Genomic DNA, 16,611 nt, shown 5'->3' with positions numbered 1-16,611 from the left:
GCGTCGGACGGATAAATGTCGGTTCACTTTTCAAACTGTTGCCATAAAATGTTAGAGTCCTGCATTATATTTGAAGAAATTAAATAATGAAAATCTGCGTAAATGTATGTATATTTCTCGTATTGTGATAAAACAACGGTACATAGAGTCATCGAATTTTGAATAACGTAATCCTCCAACGAATATGAGCATGTGGAAGACGAAATTTGAAATTTGTTTTATGATCAATTTCCTATTTTTTAAAACTTTGACGAATTTTTGATTAACAAACTCAAGGATTTCAAAGCGAGCAATGGGAATGTTGTGCAGAAAAAACATTTTTATCTCCAGCGCGTGAGTCTCTGTATCGGAAATTCTAAAGATATGCTCGTTTTAAAACTATTTTGCGATATTGCTGTTGCACTGGATCTTATGGTTTAAGTGCGAGGAACATGATATTTAATAAAAGAAAGGTAACACACAAAATGTTAAAAACGCCCCTTTGGACATAATTTAAAATCTGAAACATTTCAGTTTTTTTTTTTTTTTTTTTTTTTTTTTTTTTTTTTTTTTTAACCTTATACATGCACATATGTCTTCTTAGTTGAATTCTTCAACTAATAATGTTGTTGGATAGGGGTACCTTAGAAATGAGTTTTCCCACAACTTTTCCCATATAATATTAGCCATGTCAAGAGAAACCAGAAAAATGAGCTCTTCTGCAATAGCGTGCAGTTTTTTTTTTTTTTTACTTCTTTGTTTGCAGACTCTAGCTGTGTGTTATTTGGAACTAACACTTGTTTGGTGAACACACTGCTTTACTTTTGTAAATCTTGAAATTTCTTACTAAAAAAAAGCATGAGATTTATTGACCAAGTTAGCATGAATGGTTACAAGATGTCACTTTAGCTTACTTGGGAGCATAGTTTCGGCTGCAAAGATTTTGTAGGCAGACAACACATCTGTCATTATTGTCTTTCTTTGTTGTTTACTTCTTCGAAGTAAAACCAAAATGAGAATAACTCTTCTTGTAGGTGTGATATTTTTGTTTCTTTTCTCTTCCACGAGTTGTCAATGTCTTATCACTCGAACTGTAGTTACTATCAGTTTATTTGTTTAATAAAAATCTTTTCATTTTGTGCAATATCAGTAAGGACTTGTCAATTTATTGCAATATTTTGTCAAGATCATGACTTTTTTTTTTTTTTTTTTTTTTTTTTTTTTTTTTTTTTTGACTGTAAAGCTTTTCTGCATATATATGAATTTGATACTGACAGTCTAAGTGGAAAAAGAAATGTTAGCAGATGCCATTGCTGACACTACAAATATAGCAATCTTGTGACAGGAAGTAAGAAGTGCAAAAAATGTATGAAAATAACTGAATACAAATCTGATGCCATAACAAAGAATTATTTGCAAACTGAAAGAAAACTAAGGGATAGAATAAAATGGCACTTTAAGAAATTAAATTGAGAACAAGAATTTAGATTAAAAGGAGAAATGAATGTGTTAAAAATATAATTTAAATTGAATTAGATGAACAATTGAAATTTAAATATTGAGAAAAATTTAAGAAACTATTATTTCAAGAAATTGAACAAAAAATGCTGAAACATATTAATGAATGTATAATTAATAAAAGATATGGCAGCGCGTCTTGTCTCTCTGCACCCTTGGCCTTGCTTCATGGTGTTCCAGGGCACTGCTGCGCAAACTTAGGGAACCCCTGTGTTGCAAGGAATGTATACGTAAAGTTTACTAATAACAAAATCATTTTCCTTAAAATTAGACTTTTTTTCAGTGTATTTGCTAAAGTGAAAGATAGTGTTGCAAAAACTGGTTAAACTGCTAGTGTAATTATTAATGCAGCAAAAACAAAGCCTATCAGTCATTCAACTAACCAGAATATTTTAGATTTTTTTTAACAGAAAATTAGACCAATGTGATACTTGTAAAAGTATCATAAAGCGTGTATAGAATGGCTCTTTCAGAAAATGTTGCTTGCCTTCCCTGCCCATATACACTTCATTGCCACATACACTTCATTCTATCCATCATATTATATCAAGAATTTATCTTTGGAACTGGACTATCCTCACACATGTCTTTTTCATTGAATCATTTTTGGCAAACAAAAACTGTAGCCAGGCAGTATGATTTAGCACCAATAATGGATAAGCATGACATCACAGTCTTTCATAAATTGTCACAGTCACTCGCAGATTTTTGCCATTGTTTTATGCAAACTTGACTAGTTATGTATATGCTATTAGTATTTTTATGCACAGCAGATAATCCATAGTTTATGTGTGTAGATTGTCTATTAAATAAAAAGCAGTTGTTCTTTCAAACTTCTGCCAGTATGTTTGGAGGATCTCCAGCAGCCTTCATAAGTTAATAGGATTTCATAATTGGTTAAGATGTTTTAGTTTTACATGAAAAGGGCTATAAAAATATATTGGCTTTTATATCTGAAATGCATTTTTTTCTTCAACATCTTATTTAATTTTAAATGTAGGCATTTGATAACAAACAATGTGACTGTTATAATTTTAGACTGGGGATTACTTCCTTCATTCATTTGGCTTTTTTAAAACTACACTTTTTGATATGCTTAGTTATCTGAAATTTTCAGGTATCCAGCATTCAGTATATATATCCCCCCCCCCTTTTTTTTTTTTTTTTTTTATGCCTACTCCTTCAAAAAGCTTTGCTTGCGTGACATTTGTGTGTTTTTATGCTGGTTTAAGCATTAACAGTTATAGTATATATGTTTTCAATTGCAGAATCACCTGCTTTAAAAAATGAGAAAGATTTACCTGAAAACCTGATATCTGAGGTAAGTTTGTATTTTAAGTAGCAAATATATATGTATTTAAATTTTGAATTAATTTAAAGCAAAATTTTAATTTATTTTTTAGTCTAGGTTAACAAATATCAGTGAGAAAAGTGAAGAAAACACACCAATAATACCTGAAGCATCAACAGAAAAACCATCAATTTCTACTGAAAAGCCTACCTGTAGTGAACCAAACAAAGTAACTTGTACATCACAGCTGCTCCATCAAAATACATTTACATCTTCAGTCAAATTAGAATCTGCTGTGCTTAAAAATGCAAGTGATTGTACTCAAGCCATCAGGTATTCTTCATCATCAACACCATTTGTTAAGTCATCCAAAAAGGAAAATGTATTTTCAACATGTTCAAAATCTGCAAGTCACGTTATTAATTCAAATCATGTAAGACATTCTGTAAGAGATGCTGATAGACTTATACCAAATTCCCTGAAATGTGTTCGTAATGAAAGCAAAGGACTTCTGAACAGCCCACGTCCTCTTTTATTACATACGCAGTCAAATCATATACAAGATATTAGCCCAGAAATTCTGAACAAATGTGATCCACGATTACTGTTAGAAGCACCTATATGCACACCTCTTGTTCTAAAAGGATTAGCTAATGATTCAGCTCTGGAATTAAGTCCCATTCGACAAAAGTTGGATTTCTTAGAAGAAGAAGATAAAGTTGCACAGGATGACAGTAAGTTATTTCAGCTTATTTATACAGTAGAATTCCAATAATCTGCAAACCTCAGTATCAAGAGATATGCAGATTAGCATATTTTATTATTATTATTATTATTATAGGTTTTGTCTATCTGAAATTGATTTGTATTTTTCCCTTTCTAATTTTTACATTAAACTTGGATTGTTTGTACGTAAATAACTTAACAGATCACATACTTCAGGAATTATTTAACCAGGATTTATTGAATTAAAAAATTGGTATACTTTTTTAATATATTTATATACTCTGCTCAAAACAGAGGATACTATGATTTTGAATATAAACTGAGGATGAGGAAATGTTTTGGTGATTGATATACACTGGTGTGCAAAAATTAAGGACGAGACGGTTTTTTCAATATAACTTTGTACAAAAGCTTTCCAAATCAACATATTTAATACTGTAAGATCCCCAATACATAAGGACATGAGTAATGTAAGCAACACTTACTAAAAGAGAAATCAGAGGGATAAAAAGAAGCTTTATTGAAAAAGTAGCATGGAACGCAATGCAACTGAAGGCCGAAACATCCCTGTGATGGGTGTCCAGCAAGAAACATCCGGTCTTTAATAGGGGATATGAACTCCCCTGACTGTTAGGCAGGTTTCACAGTGTCTGCCCATGCTGAGAATGAGGGTGTCAATGAGTTGTTGAGGCATTGCTGCCCATTCGTCTTGCAGTACCAATCGAAGCTCCGGAATCGTTACTGGTGGTAAGGTACGAGCTGCCAAGCGTCTGCCTAGAAAATCCCATACATGCTAGATGGGATTGAGATCCGGAGATCATGCCGGCCAATCCATACGTTCAATATCCTCACTATCTAAGAGCTCTTCGGCAGCTACCGTACGATGACATGGTGCATTGTCGTCCATGAAAAGGAACTGCAGACCCACAGCACCTCTAAAAAGACGCACGTGCAAAAGAAGAATCTCGTTACAATAACGGGTCCTGTTGACTGAACCTGTGTCGAAGATGTGAAGGTCTGTACGACTACCAAGCATGATGCCTCCCCAAACAAGAACACCGCCACCTCCATACCTGTCCCTTTCAATGATGTTCGAGGGATGATTGTGGCTTCCCCCTCTCTCCAGATGAGTATGCAATGAGAATCGCTACTCAGACTGAATCTGCTGTCATCTGTAAAGAGTACTCGTCCCCATTCATTGTCTCTCCAATTCCGGTGTTCCCGGCACCACAGAGAACGCCTTCTCCGATGGGCAGGCGTTAGAGGTACACACCGTACAGGGCATCGTGCAAACAGACCACCACCGTGCAGTCTTCTGGCCATGGTAAAATGCGATATCAGTCGTCCAGTCGCCTGTGTCGTGTGTCTAGCGATTTCTCCCGCTGTCTGCCGCCTGTTTCTTCTGGCCTGTAAGGCAATATACCGGTCATCTGCGGGTGTGGTTCCTCGTGGACGACCACTACTAAACCCCCTGATAGCTGTTCCTGTAGTTTGAAATTGTCTCCAAAGTCGTGAAATGATGCTGTGAGCAATTCTGAACTCTGCAGCCACACTTGTCACACTGCGGCCTTCCTCCAACTTCCCAATGATTCGACCTTGGGTAAAAGCATCCAGATGTCGTCTAACAGATTGATTATTTGCCATTTCTCGCTGAGGCGGCAACTTGGTGTGATTTTAACTGCTATACGGCGTGGAATCTCTTTGCCATAAATACTGATCTTACACCGACAACATGCTTTATACTACTCAGACACTCCCCCATTACGTCTACCTGCATATCTGCACATGTGCTACCGTACATCACCTTACTTAATCTCCTGATTTGTCTTTCTGTTCGCTCTGCCTCTTCGTTCAGCTGATATGCTAATTTTTCGATTTTGTCCTTAATTTTTGCACACCAGTGTATGTTGTATAGGTGTAAGATACAAGAAACAAAAAGAAGCAATGAACAAAGAATAATTAAATTTTATTGATATATGTCAGTAAAAAAAAAATGGTATATCTCAGATGAGTTTCAATAACGGGTATGGTTTTCCCTGACCGAAAGTAATGTCGCATTCCTACAAGGCATGGTTATTAACTCTTTCAGGGCGGGCGTTCCCATATATGCATTCACTGACAATGTCTCTTACAGCCGGACGTCCCATCCACACATCACTAGAGACTGCATTCAGAGTACGGGTGATGCGTATACGCATTTTAAGCTAGAATGGTGTTTTTTTTTTTTTTTTTTTTTTTTTTTTTTTTTTAGGCCATTAGATGGCATCCTATGTTTATTACTTTTGAAATGAACATAGTTTTAGGTTCCTGACCTTGAGTTTGATATATTCTGCCTGACTTTGGTATTTTACTCATCAACTGTTGCGAAGGTGCGGGGGGGGGGGTGAAAGCGTAAACAGAGGTGTGCTCTTTAAATCACTGCGTGCTAATGTAAACATTCACGTGTTTGATTTATATCCAATTCCTTTTTTTATTCTATTTTTCCCTCTACTATGTACAGTTTTTTAGGGTTACTATGTGGAGTTCTGTTATGTTTTTCATTGCCATCACATATACTTCCGTTTCTTCTCTTTTTATTTCGGAAAGCCTCACCTCTAGTCTACTATGGTGGAAAAGCGCTATTTATCAGAGGAAAAATACCCTCATATGGTTAATGAACCATTTACTAACGCAGATGAGAGTGATGATTCATTTTCTAAAGAGTTAGAAAGTGATACTTTCTAATTCAGTCTTCATTTTAAATTATGATACTTACATGCTTCGAGATTTATCACACTCATTCTTCATTTTAAATTTTGTTACTTCTTACTGTAAACAGTCTTTATTGTGTTGTTTTATTAATTTTAAACTTTATTGATAGATTTTATCAATTAAAACTTTGGAATAATTTTAATAGTGGTTGCGAAAATTATTTTACAAGATAATCAATTTTTTAAATATATTTTTATGTAAAATAAAGAAAAAAATGCTATTAAGTGCTAATTTTAACAAATATAAGAGCTCAAGTAATAATCTAAAATGATACAAAAAATTACGATGCTAGAAGTGAAACTTTTATATATATATATAAAATTAGGTTTAGCGATTCCCTTTTGTCCGGCACGAGTGTCTTAAACAAAGATGCACCGTCTCAAAAGGGTTAATGAGGGATTTGGGTATTCTCTTTCAGAGAACTTTCAAACTGCTGAATTGTTTCTGAGGATGATAAGTGACTAGCAACCCTTCTCCCTAGAGTGTCCCAAACATGTTCTGTGGGTTCATAATTGGGGAGCACACTGACAACACTTTCTTAAACAGAAGCCCAACCACCAGATCGAGATGTCACAAACTGGTGGCTGACAATCACCGTCGGTCACCCACTACCTGCCATAAAAGTATATGTGTTTTTAAAGCTTTACTAAAAGGATGGTTTCTTCTAATCATGTAGATACATATTATTTTTTTTTTCTTTTTACTTTATATATATAGAGAGATATATATTTTCAATTCATTTGCAGATATATTGCGAATGGGCTGGCTGCATGGTCGTTTTCGTGGATTTCCCCATGTGTAACGTGTATACGAGCCAGTTTCCCTTAGAAAGTCCTCCGCGAAGGCATCCCTTCCCTCAGGCAGATAGCCCTCGTGTGCTTTGCCATAACTCAACATACCACACCACCATTTGTGGATATAATATTGGAAACATATTCATATGCACAAAATACATTATATAATATTAATTTTTTATGTTCTTATATTGTATGTTTACAGTTAAAAAAATGATTTAAAGTAATGGTTGACTTTTAATAAATAACAATAATGAAAAGCTAGAATCTCCCCCTATACCAATAATACTCAAGTCACTTAACTGCATAAAAAATATATTGGAAGGACGTATAGAAATATTTTTAAGGATTTTAGAAGCTTTTAAATTTTAGCAGGGCAGATTTATAGTACAAAAGTTTCCATTAAAGAAACTAACTCTATATACACAAATTGTATTACAGTTCTTTCTTATTTTTAGTAAATAGCAAGGTGTTAGCCGAGGTTTCCAAGCCTCATTACCAGGGTGTACGTGGTAGAGCCTAATTAAGTCAGGAAAAGTGTTATGGCATAATAGGATATCGAACAGCCCTTGCATTAACACTCCATTCTTCCCTCCTCCCGTAATGAAATTCATAATTTTTTCCCCTTCTGCTGTCATTTTATCAAGTATTTTAATAACATTCTCAAAATGTGCTTATTTTTATTACATTCAAATTGTAGGCTTTTCATACAAATTAACATTAAATAAAAATAGTTGCTTATTTTCTCTTCTCTCTTCAGGGGCTCTTTACAAAATGATTTTGTTGAAGACAAATATTTGGGGCAAGCACTGAAAGTTGAGAGAACAGCATTTCCTTTCAGTCGTACTTGTTTTAATGGAACTTCTGTTTTCTTCCCCGTTTTTTCATCGTATTTCTCAGAAACATGCTGGAAATATTAAATTCACAGACCTAAGTCCGGCAAACGTAAAAATAGATCTAATTAAATTAATTTTTTAAAGTAATAAAAGTAAGATTTCTTGTAATGCAATTTATTTTTTAACGAAACAGATAATATCAAGCATATGTGTCTTTATTTCCCACTCGGAGTCGAGGAGAAAAAGATTCTTAGTGATATAAGGTTTAATAATATTTAAATTTTCATGCATTATTTATTGCCTTCACAGTCTCTTTACAAAAACTTATAGCACAAAAATATATTAAATTAAATACTTTCATTTTCTGCTATATATATACGTATGAAGTTAAAAGTTTAAAGTTATAAAATTAATCAAAAAGTAAAAAATTTGAGATTTTTAAACATTAAGTGAATATTTAGCATACAATTCGATACATAATTATACTAAATGATATGCGATTACACAATATTATACACAATGGTATACTGAAATGAAATTCCTTAATATTAACATATCCATTCTTTTAAAGAAATACAGAAGCAAATACCTTAATAAATTTAAATTTCAAGTTAGGCTTAACTTACCCTAGAATACAGTCAAAAGTCGTTAATTCGGACACCCATAATCAGGACCTCAAAGCTAAAAACTTTCTGCACAGGCGTTTTACGCGTGCGCATAAGACCTTGACTACTGCGCATATGCGTGTGCTCAAGTGCAAAATACGTTTTCGCCTGCGCGCTTAATGTATAACGGACGGTGTAAGCTAAAATTATCTAATTATCTATTTCAGTTAATGTTAATGATTGCGTTGTTCTTTAATCTTCGAATTGGATCCTGCTTATTATTTTTTGCAGACTGTAAGAGCAATTTTATAAAAGTAAACTTGAACTTTCGATTATGTCAAATAGAATTTCCAATGGTGGAACTTCCAAAGGATCTACAAAATGAAAGTATGTTTCGATGTCCAACAAACAAAAAGTGGAATTGCTGCAAAAAATGGATAAAGACATGAAGAATGTGACAGAGAGGTTAGTGAAAACGAAAAAATTTCGATTGACAAGTTAGTCGGTATTCTCGGCACAGCAATTAACGGGACTTGAACAGCGGAACTTTGTAACTGAACAAGAAATTATGTCTGTTTATAGAATTAAAGAGAAAGTATTATCACATAAAACGAAGCAACTTAACTTACATTGAAAGAAATGTTTAATAAAGTAAACAAATAAATATTAAGCCTTTTTTTTTTTTTTTTTTTTTTTTTTTTTTTTTTTTTTTGTAAATTTTGATACCCTTTAGATCATAATTGTTCTTTATTTCATAAATTACGCTTTCATATTTTTAATTTTAAAATTTCTGCATGCCATCTTATGAGATTTAAACTGATGATCTATAATCCGGAAAAATCGATAATCCGGAATCGCCGAAGTCCCGACGAGTTCGGATTAACGACTTTTGATTGTACTTCGAAATGGTAAAATTTTCTCAAGGTATCAATTTTAGCCATCTATTTAATACATCTTGTTATTTAGGAAGTCTATATACTGACACTTTAGGGCCATCGTTATAATATCCTTGGCATAACGATGCACAACACTTTAAAGACATAATGAAAACCAATATATATATATATATATATATATATCAAGATTAAATTAAGCAGACATTCAACCTACTAAAACAACGCTTTGGTTCATTAATGCATCCTTTCACGACCAAGGATGAAATTTCCCTAACTTGCTCATGCCATCTGGATGGCCTTGGTTTTGAACGAAGAGGCTATCTTTCGGAGCCCATCGAGATAGCCAACAGTTTGTGACGTCAGTAAACTACGAGATTTCAGTAGGGAGGCTTGTGTTTAAGAGGGTGTTGAAACTAGCCATTCCATTCAAAGGATTCCTTCATCAAAAAGAAAATTCTTCATGAGCTGAGCGCAATGTGGCCAGGTTTTATCAGCCATGAAAATGAATTCATCCTAAATTGCTGCAACATAAAGAACTACAATAGGTCTGATGATCTCATCCCTATATTGCTGAGACAGTAGTGTTGTACTCCTAATAATGTGTAGGTTGGTGTGGCCATTGATAAAAATACCTGCCCATACCATCACTCCACCTAAGCCAAATCGGACACTTTCATGAACAAAAGCATGTGTGTTCCACATACCAGGTTTTTTTCCTAATGAGAATCTGCCAGGTTGTACATTAAAGTAGTACTTGTCCATGAAGAGGGCGTTGTTCCACTCATCTCATCCCCATCTGAGATGCTCGTGTGTTCACCTTCTGCAGGTAACATGGAGGTTCTGTGCCAACAAAACGCAAACCACAGGTCTGCAAGCATATAAACCCACATGGTGGAGTTGGTTTCGAACAACTCTAATACCAGTAGCACTCTGAAGGTGTTGTTGCAAGAAAATGCAATTCATAGTAAAGCTTCTTTTGGTCACTAGTGTTAAATACTGATCCTCATTTTATGTTGTTGCAGGCATACTACCTTGTCTCGATCTTCGGTGAACATTTCAAGTTTCCAAAACCAGATCCATAGTCTGGAAATGACACTTTGAGAAACTCCTTATGTTTCCACTATAACGGATTACGTTTGACTCGCCTCTAAATGATCGATGACCCTTCAGACTACTGATTCATTTAAGTCATCTTGCTGAGACATCATATTCACTGTTACAAACCATTTAGTGCATATCAATTGTTTTTAATCTTCTCTTATACAAGGAATGCTGCAGGTCACTTTTCACTCCTAATCCAAAATGCATAGTTTTCGATGTTACAGACAAAATTTGGATATTCCCGACTGTAAACGTTATAATTTTTCTTTCTTCTTCTATTTAATTTTTGTTAAAAAAGCTGTCGATATGTGGTTATTTCATACGAGCAGTATATTTATATGCAAAAAAGAAAAAATATCAGCTCTAGGGAGGAGTATTTATAGGGAGGAGATAAAATGATAGTTTAAAAAAAAGTGTACTTTCTCGCAAATACACATCAAAATATACTACATAAAAAAATTTTATATCAATAAGGCAAAACTGCGTTTCAAATAACCTTCATGTTTTTAAACAAAATCTCAATACAAATCTGAATGCAAATTCTAAATATTTAGCAAAAGTCTCAGAGTGCAGTTTCTCTAACCTGAACCCCTATATTAATTCCACCATTATGTTGCATGCATATGCTGTTGGATTAATAACACCACTGGCAAGTAGCAAGAAATGCTAGAATTGAAATTTTATATTTATTAAAAAAAATTTATCTTTTTTCAATTTTTAATGCTTGATAAATCTCTGTGATGACTATTTTTATGTCCTGTACATTAGGGATGCAAAGAATTTTGCATTAATTGTATGGAATGTAAACAAATCAACTATGAAGAGCATTTCATGTGAAACTCAGTCGCTTTGGATAAATAAATTCCTTATACATGTTAACCATGTAAACTCAATATTAAAAGAATGTGCCCAGGTCTGCGCCAAGCTTACAAAATGGCAAAAAGTACAGTTTTTGTAATGCATTTCAGATTTAAAGTCTTGAAAACTTAAAACGTATTTTTCTCGAAACAATGTTTCTCGTGTTGACATGCAATGTATATAATTTAATTTTGATCTGTTTCACTTCAAACTTCATATGCATATTCTCAGACACATTATCTCTGGAAGCAATAAGTACTCATGATTTTTTAAATAACTCCTATTTTCTCAGCAGTTCACTTTTTAAAAAATTGAATTTTTACAGTAAACATTCTTTGTTTTTTTAAATATTGACTACTTGATTAAAAACAACAGTGATATATTTAAATCCTTCAGTAGTCCCAAAGTTTATAAAATGTATCTTAAGATTTTTTTTTTTCTTTTTTTTTTTTTTTTTTTTTTTCTTTATGTCACAAGATAGAAGTTAGAACCATAAAGATGTGCATCAATTGATTCTGCAGAAAATGAGGGTTCCACTTCAAGGATGCCACTTTTTTAATATTGTTTCTAACAAGTTCAATAAAAATCGATTTGCGCTTATTTTGAAAGCAACTCATAAAGCAAGCGCAAAAGCTGAATCTACCTTTCAAACATCTCACACGGCCTAAATCCTTAAATTCATTTTCACATAAATTGTGTTCAATCATACGTTAAGAAAGCATGTAACACTAGCACACATATAATAAACAAATGAACTGAAACAAAATAATTTTAATATTTGGTAGGAATGAAATTACAGAAATTGAAATTTTCAGGCTTTGTTTTTCACAAATTGATTTATAAGTAAATCTATATCTAATGTTTATAAAATATCACTTTCAATGTAAATAATTGCAAGATTTGCCAATCTTTCTTGACCCATGATAGATCTCAGGTAATTTTTAATCATGTTCAATTCTGAAAATGACATCTCTGCTGTAGTTACTAAGACTGGAATTTTTAATAAAATATGTAAAGGAATATATATGTTAGGAAAAGAGTGAGTTAAATTGTTGATAACTATATAGCTTATGGTTTCAACAGGTGATGCTACATTTTCTCCAAAAGTTTGCAAAAACTGTGATTCATGCATAAGATCTACACAATTTATATCACTTTGACTTTTATCAATTGATCCTTTTTGCAGTTTTTGATATAAATTGAACTGATCTTGTTCAGAGTATTTATTGTAGAATATTTCTGATTGAAATATTCTACAAAAATGAGAAGAAAAGAGATCAAACCTTACACTTAAAGATGATATCGCAACATTTAAAATCTCTCTCTCCCCCCAAAAAAATTTACTTTAAAGTTTACTTCGTTCTTTATAGGCTGGTCTTGGCTTTCTTTTTTTTTTTTTTTTTTTTAATGTTTCTTGACTTCTAATTTGTATCCTAAATAAGATGCCAGTTATATACTTTCAGTGAACATATCATTGAAGCCTTTAACAGATCTATAAACTTGATTATAGATCTAATGAAATCTGCTTGTAGTCTGAGTCATTTTAAACCCCATATAAACTGATATCTGCTCCTTATGTCATCAGGGGTACAATCAAGTTTAATTTATTTAGACTTTCAGAAGTCTGAGAAATATTAAAATTTTTAGTTCGTAGAATAGAATATTGCTAACAACATTAACTTTGTTCACTGTTTTATAACATAAAACTACCATACATATAAAGTTAATCTTTTGAATTTTCCCCCCTAAAGATGTGGCCTGATTTTTTGCAGTGTTATATATTTTTTTTTCAATTGTTTCATAGATGGTATCAAAAACCTCTCCTAATCAAAATTTTAATGGGGTTATTGCATCTGTATGGATCAACCACCTCATATCTGACAAAGCTTAAAGGTCAGTGTTAAATTTTAAACATGCCTTTTTAAAAAAGACAAGAAGATTAATTGAAGCCGAAAAAAATTGTAAAGCACTTGAACTATCGAAAACATTTTGCACCGATTAAATTGTTCACAGCGTTGTTTACGACCAGGTTCAAACTGTGATTACAACAGGGCACAACAATGCTCTAATTGATATCCAAAATTCTTTTGTGCACCCTGCTATGTTTACCTTTCATGTTTGAACCATTGTCGTATCCTTGGCTATGTAAGTTACTAATATCTAAACCATTTTCCACTGAAGTCTTTGATGTTGTTAGTCCTTCAGCAGTCATATCTGTTGTAGTACAAAATACTAAAAAACCTTTCTTCAATACACACTTCTGTATTTTCTAAAATAAGATACCTCATACAAACTGATTTCAGCTCTTGATGGCTGGCATCAGGGGTATAATCAAGTAAAAGAGAAAAATACTTTCCCTGTCTGATCATATTTAATTGTATAATAATTTGTTTATATTATCCTCTAATAAGCTATTGTTTCATTTTGAATTTTACCTCAGAGGTAATTGGCCATAGTATATTTTGAGTTTTATTAATATGTAAAGACATGATAGGGTCAAATCTTGCGATAATTTCTATACACATAAAAAAATTACCATTATTTCTTTTGAATAATTTGTTACTGGAAAGGCTAAGTTTCGTTTAGCTAAAAACTGAATGGCATAGATAATATTTTCAAAAACATAACAACAACGCTTAATTTCTTTTTTTAATAAATTCTGAATCAACAGTTTTATCCTTTCGTAATCAGTCTAAGAAATTGATGTGATTTGAGAAAAGATGTGATTTTTTTCATGAAGTTTTAAGTGCTCACTGAATTGGTCCCAGCCATTAAATTCAGAACTACTCAATTTTCTGTTGCTAATATTGTTAAAAATTTTGCAACAAAAACAATAAACAAAATTTTTTTCAACAAAATACCGCAACTAATCCCTTTTAACTCTTTTGTTGTTTGGCAAGATTTAACAAAAATGCACCTCTGAAAATTTACGTTCATTTTTATCTTTTGGAAAGCTAAAACTGGAAATTGGGTTTTGATAATATCTGGGATCAGGTAGTTAAAATCTTCTGCATTTCAGAATTATGCAATTGTCCTTTATTGTAGCCATGTAGACTGCATATAGTGTACATTCTTAACTTGAGAGAAAAATTTCTCTTTAGTCTTTGGAATTGAGCATATGGTTGATGAGTCCAATAAATATTCCTCACACGTGCTTTTGACAGTGATTCTGGTTTTGTATTGTTTATAATTTCATATCTGGTTGTAACAAAAGTTTTCTGCCAAAAAACGTTCTTAATTAAGTTAGAAGAAAAACTTGAAAGCAGTAACTTTAGTGCTAGTAGTAATCACCACTCAAATCTATGATTTCCTGCCAGTGTTTTGGTAATTTTTCAAAACCTTTGGCCCAGAAACTTAATGGCTGCGAGTCCAAAAACAGATCAACCTCATTTCAGACTTACTGTGTGGAATGGTAAATAGCAACAGCAAGATGTAGCTGCAGGTGTGAAAAAAGATAGAACTCCAAAGGAGTGATGTTGGGGCTGTATGTGGTGGGTGTGGCAAAAGACCCCATTCAAGTCTGTATGAAGTCCAACCAGTGAATGCAGACACATGTGGCCTTGCATCATCTTGAATGAACATTCAGTTAAACATTTTTCCTTGATAGCAGCATTAACATGGACTAGCATCTCGTCGTACATATTATTGTTGAGGGTTTTACCTTTTTCCAGGTACTCTTTGTGAATAATACTACAGCAATCCCAACAGATCCAAAGCATGATCTTTTCTGTAATCAAATTGCACTTTGCGACGGGCGGACAGGGCGCAGACCAACCCACTTTTCAGTCTGTGTTGTTGAAGTAAATCCATTTTTCATCACAAGTGACGATCCGGTTTAGAATTTTGTTCTTGTGTTGATATTCGAGCAGATTAGTGCAGGCTCGAAGTACGGGGCTATATGGTCCATGTGGCAAAAGATTGCATTCCAGTCTGTACAGAGTCCAGCTGCAGAATGCAGATACACATTGTCTTGCATTATCTTGATATAACATTAACCTTTTTGCACCGTAAATCAGATCGATACTTTCCTTGATAGCAGCATCAGTACGAACTAGCATCTCACCGTACACGTTACTGTAGAGGGTTATCTCTTTAAGGGTAATACCACAGCAATCCCACCAGATGCAAAGCTTGATCTTTTTTGTCAGTTAAATTGCACTTTGTGATGCTGCCGATGAGCTCACTGTGCACAGATCAACCCCCTTTTCGGCCTGTGTTGTTGAAGTAAATCCAGTTTTTATCACAGGTGACGATCCTGTCCAGAATTTTGTCCTTGAGCAGATTAGTGCAGGCCCAAACACCTCTGTCCGCTGTTTGAGTCAAGTCATGTGGCACCCAGCAATTGAACTCATACATCAAGTTTATGCAATGCATAGCATGACTAATGGACATGGCACTAACTTGTAGCTTATTAGCAACCTCTCAAGTGATTGTATATTGATCTTCTTTCGCAAGTTTTCGCAGATGGGCCTCGTCAACATCACTAGATCGGCCAGAGCGTTCTGCTTCTTGTATGTCGTAGTCCCTTGTTTTTTAACTTTCGGTACCAAACCTTCAGTGTTGTATGATACAACATTAATACCTAAAGCTGTACATATGATTTTGTAACATTTTGTAGCTGACTATTTGCAATAGAACTGGAAGTAAATGATGGTTCTAATCTGGTAGCATGATAGTTTTATTTCAAACACCTTGTACCTAATGTTAACAATATTTTTTTACAAATTTCACAACAAAATGTTCTAAAGCAAGTCTCTTTCTTTCAAGTGCCAAAAATTGCTTGACAAAATATGATTAAACAGCCAACGAAAACTGTTTGCACAGACAATACTTGTGGTGGTGGGAAATCTTCGTTAAAACCCGATATTTTTGCTCTAATGATATTGCTTTTCTTTATTTCTTGTAAAGTTTGTTGGTTTGCTGCCTCTGAGAGGGGAAATTTAGTTTTTATGAAAATTAACATTGATCAGTATAAATATAGAGTCCTGCAAACTCGACTCCCGATATCTTAACATTCCCTATAATTCGACAACTTTTTTTAAGATATCCCCAGGCCAAATGGAGCAAATATTACATACAGTACATATAATTATTATTTATGTATATGTCTTTCCTGTTCTGTTCAAAGATTTGAGTGTTCTTTTTTCATAATTTTTGCCATTTTCGCATTGTGCTGTTAATTAGAACTGCCTAATAAATTTGAAGATACACCAAAGAGCCATTACATTATGACCAATTCATATCATCAATTTACAA

General features: G+C 33.4%; 1 protein-coding gene across 1 annotated transcript in view; it reads left to right on the top strand.

Moving 5' to 3' along the window:
• Positions 1-16,611, top strand: part of LOC118195923 (uncharacterized) — a 115,858-nt gene that overhangs the window by 70,506 nt on the left and 28,741 nt on the right. The window contains exons 13-14 of the mRNA XM_085817008.1: positions 2,766-2,818; positions 2,901-3,522. Coding sequence (XP_085673134.1) covers positions 2,766-2,818; positions 2,901-3,522 — 675 coding nt within the window. The remainder of the gene's footprint in view (positions 1-2,765; positions 2,819-2,900; positions 3,523-16,611) is intronic.

Source organism: Stegodyphus dumicola, chromosome 1 (assembly GCF_044657685.1).
Source record: "Stegodyphus dumicola isolate Sdum_Otavi_A_Nest chromosome 1, ASM4465768v1".
Classification (NCBI taxonomy): Eukaryota; Metazoa; Arthropoda; class Arachnida; order Araneae; family Eresidae; genus Stegodyphus; species Stegodyphus dumicola.
The sequence above is the reverse complement of the archived record's forward strand: the minus strand, read 5'-3'. Positions and strand labels throughout refer to the sequence as shown.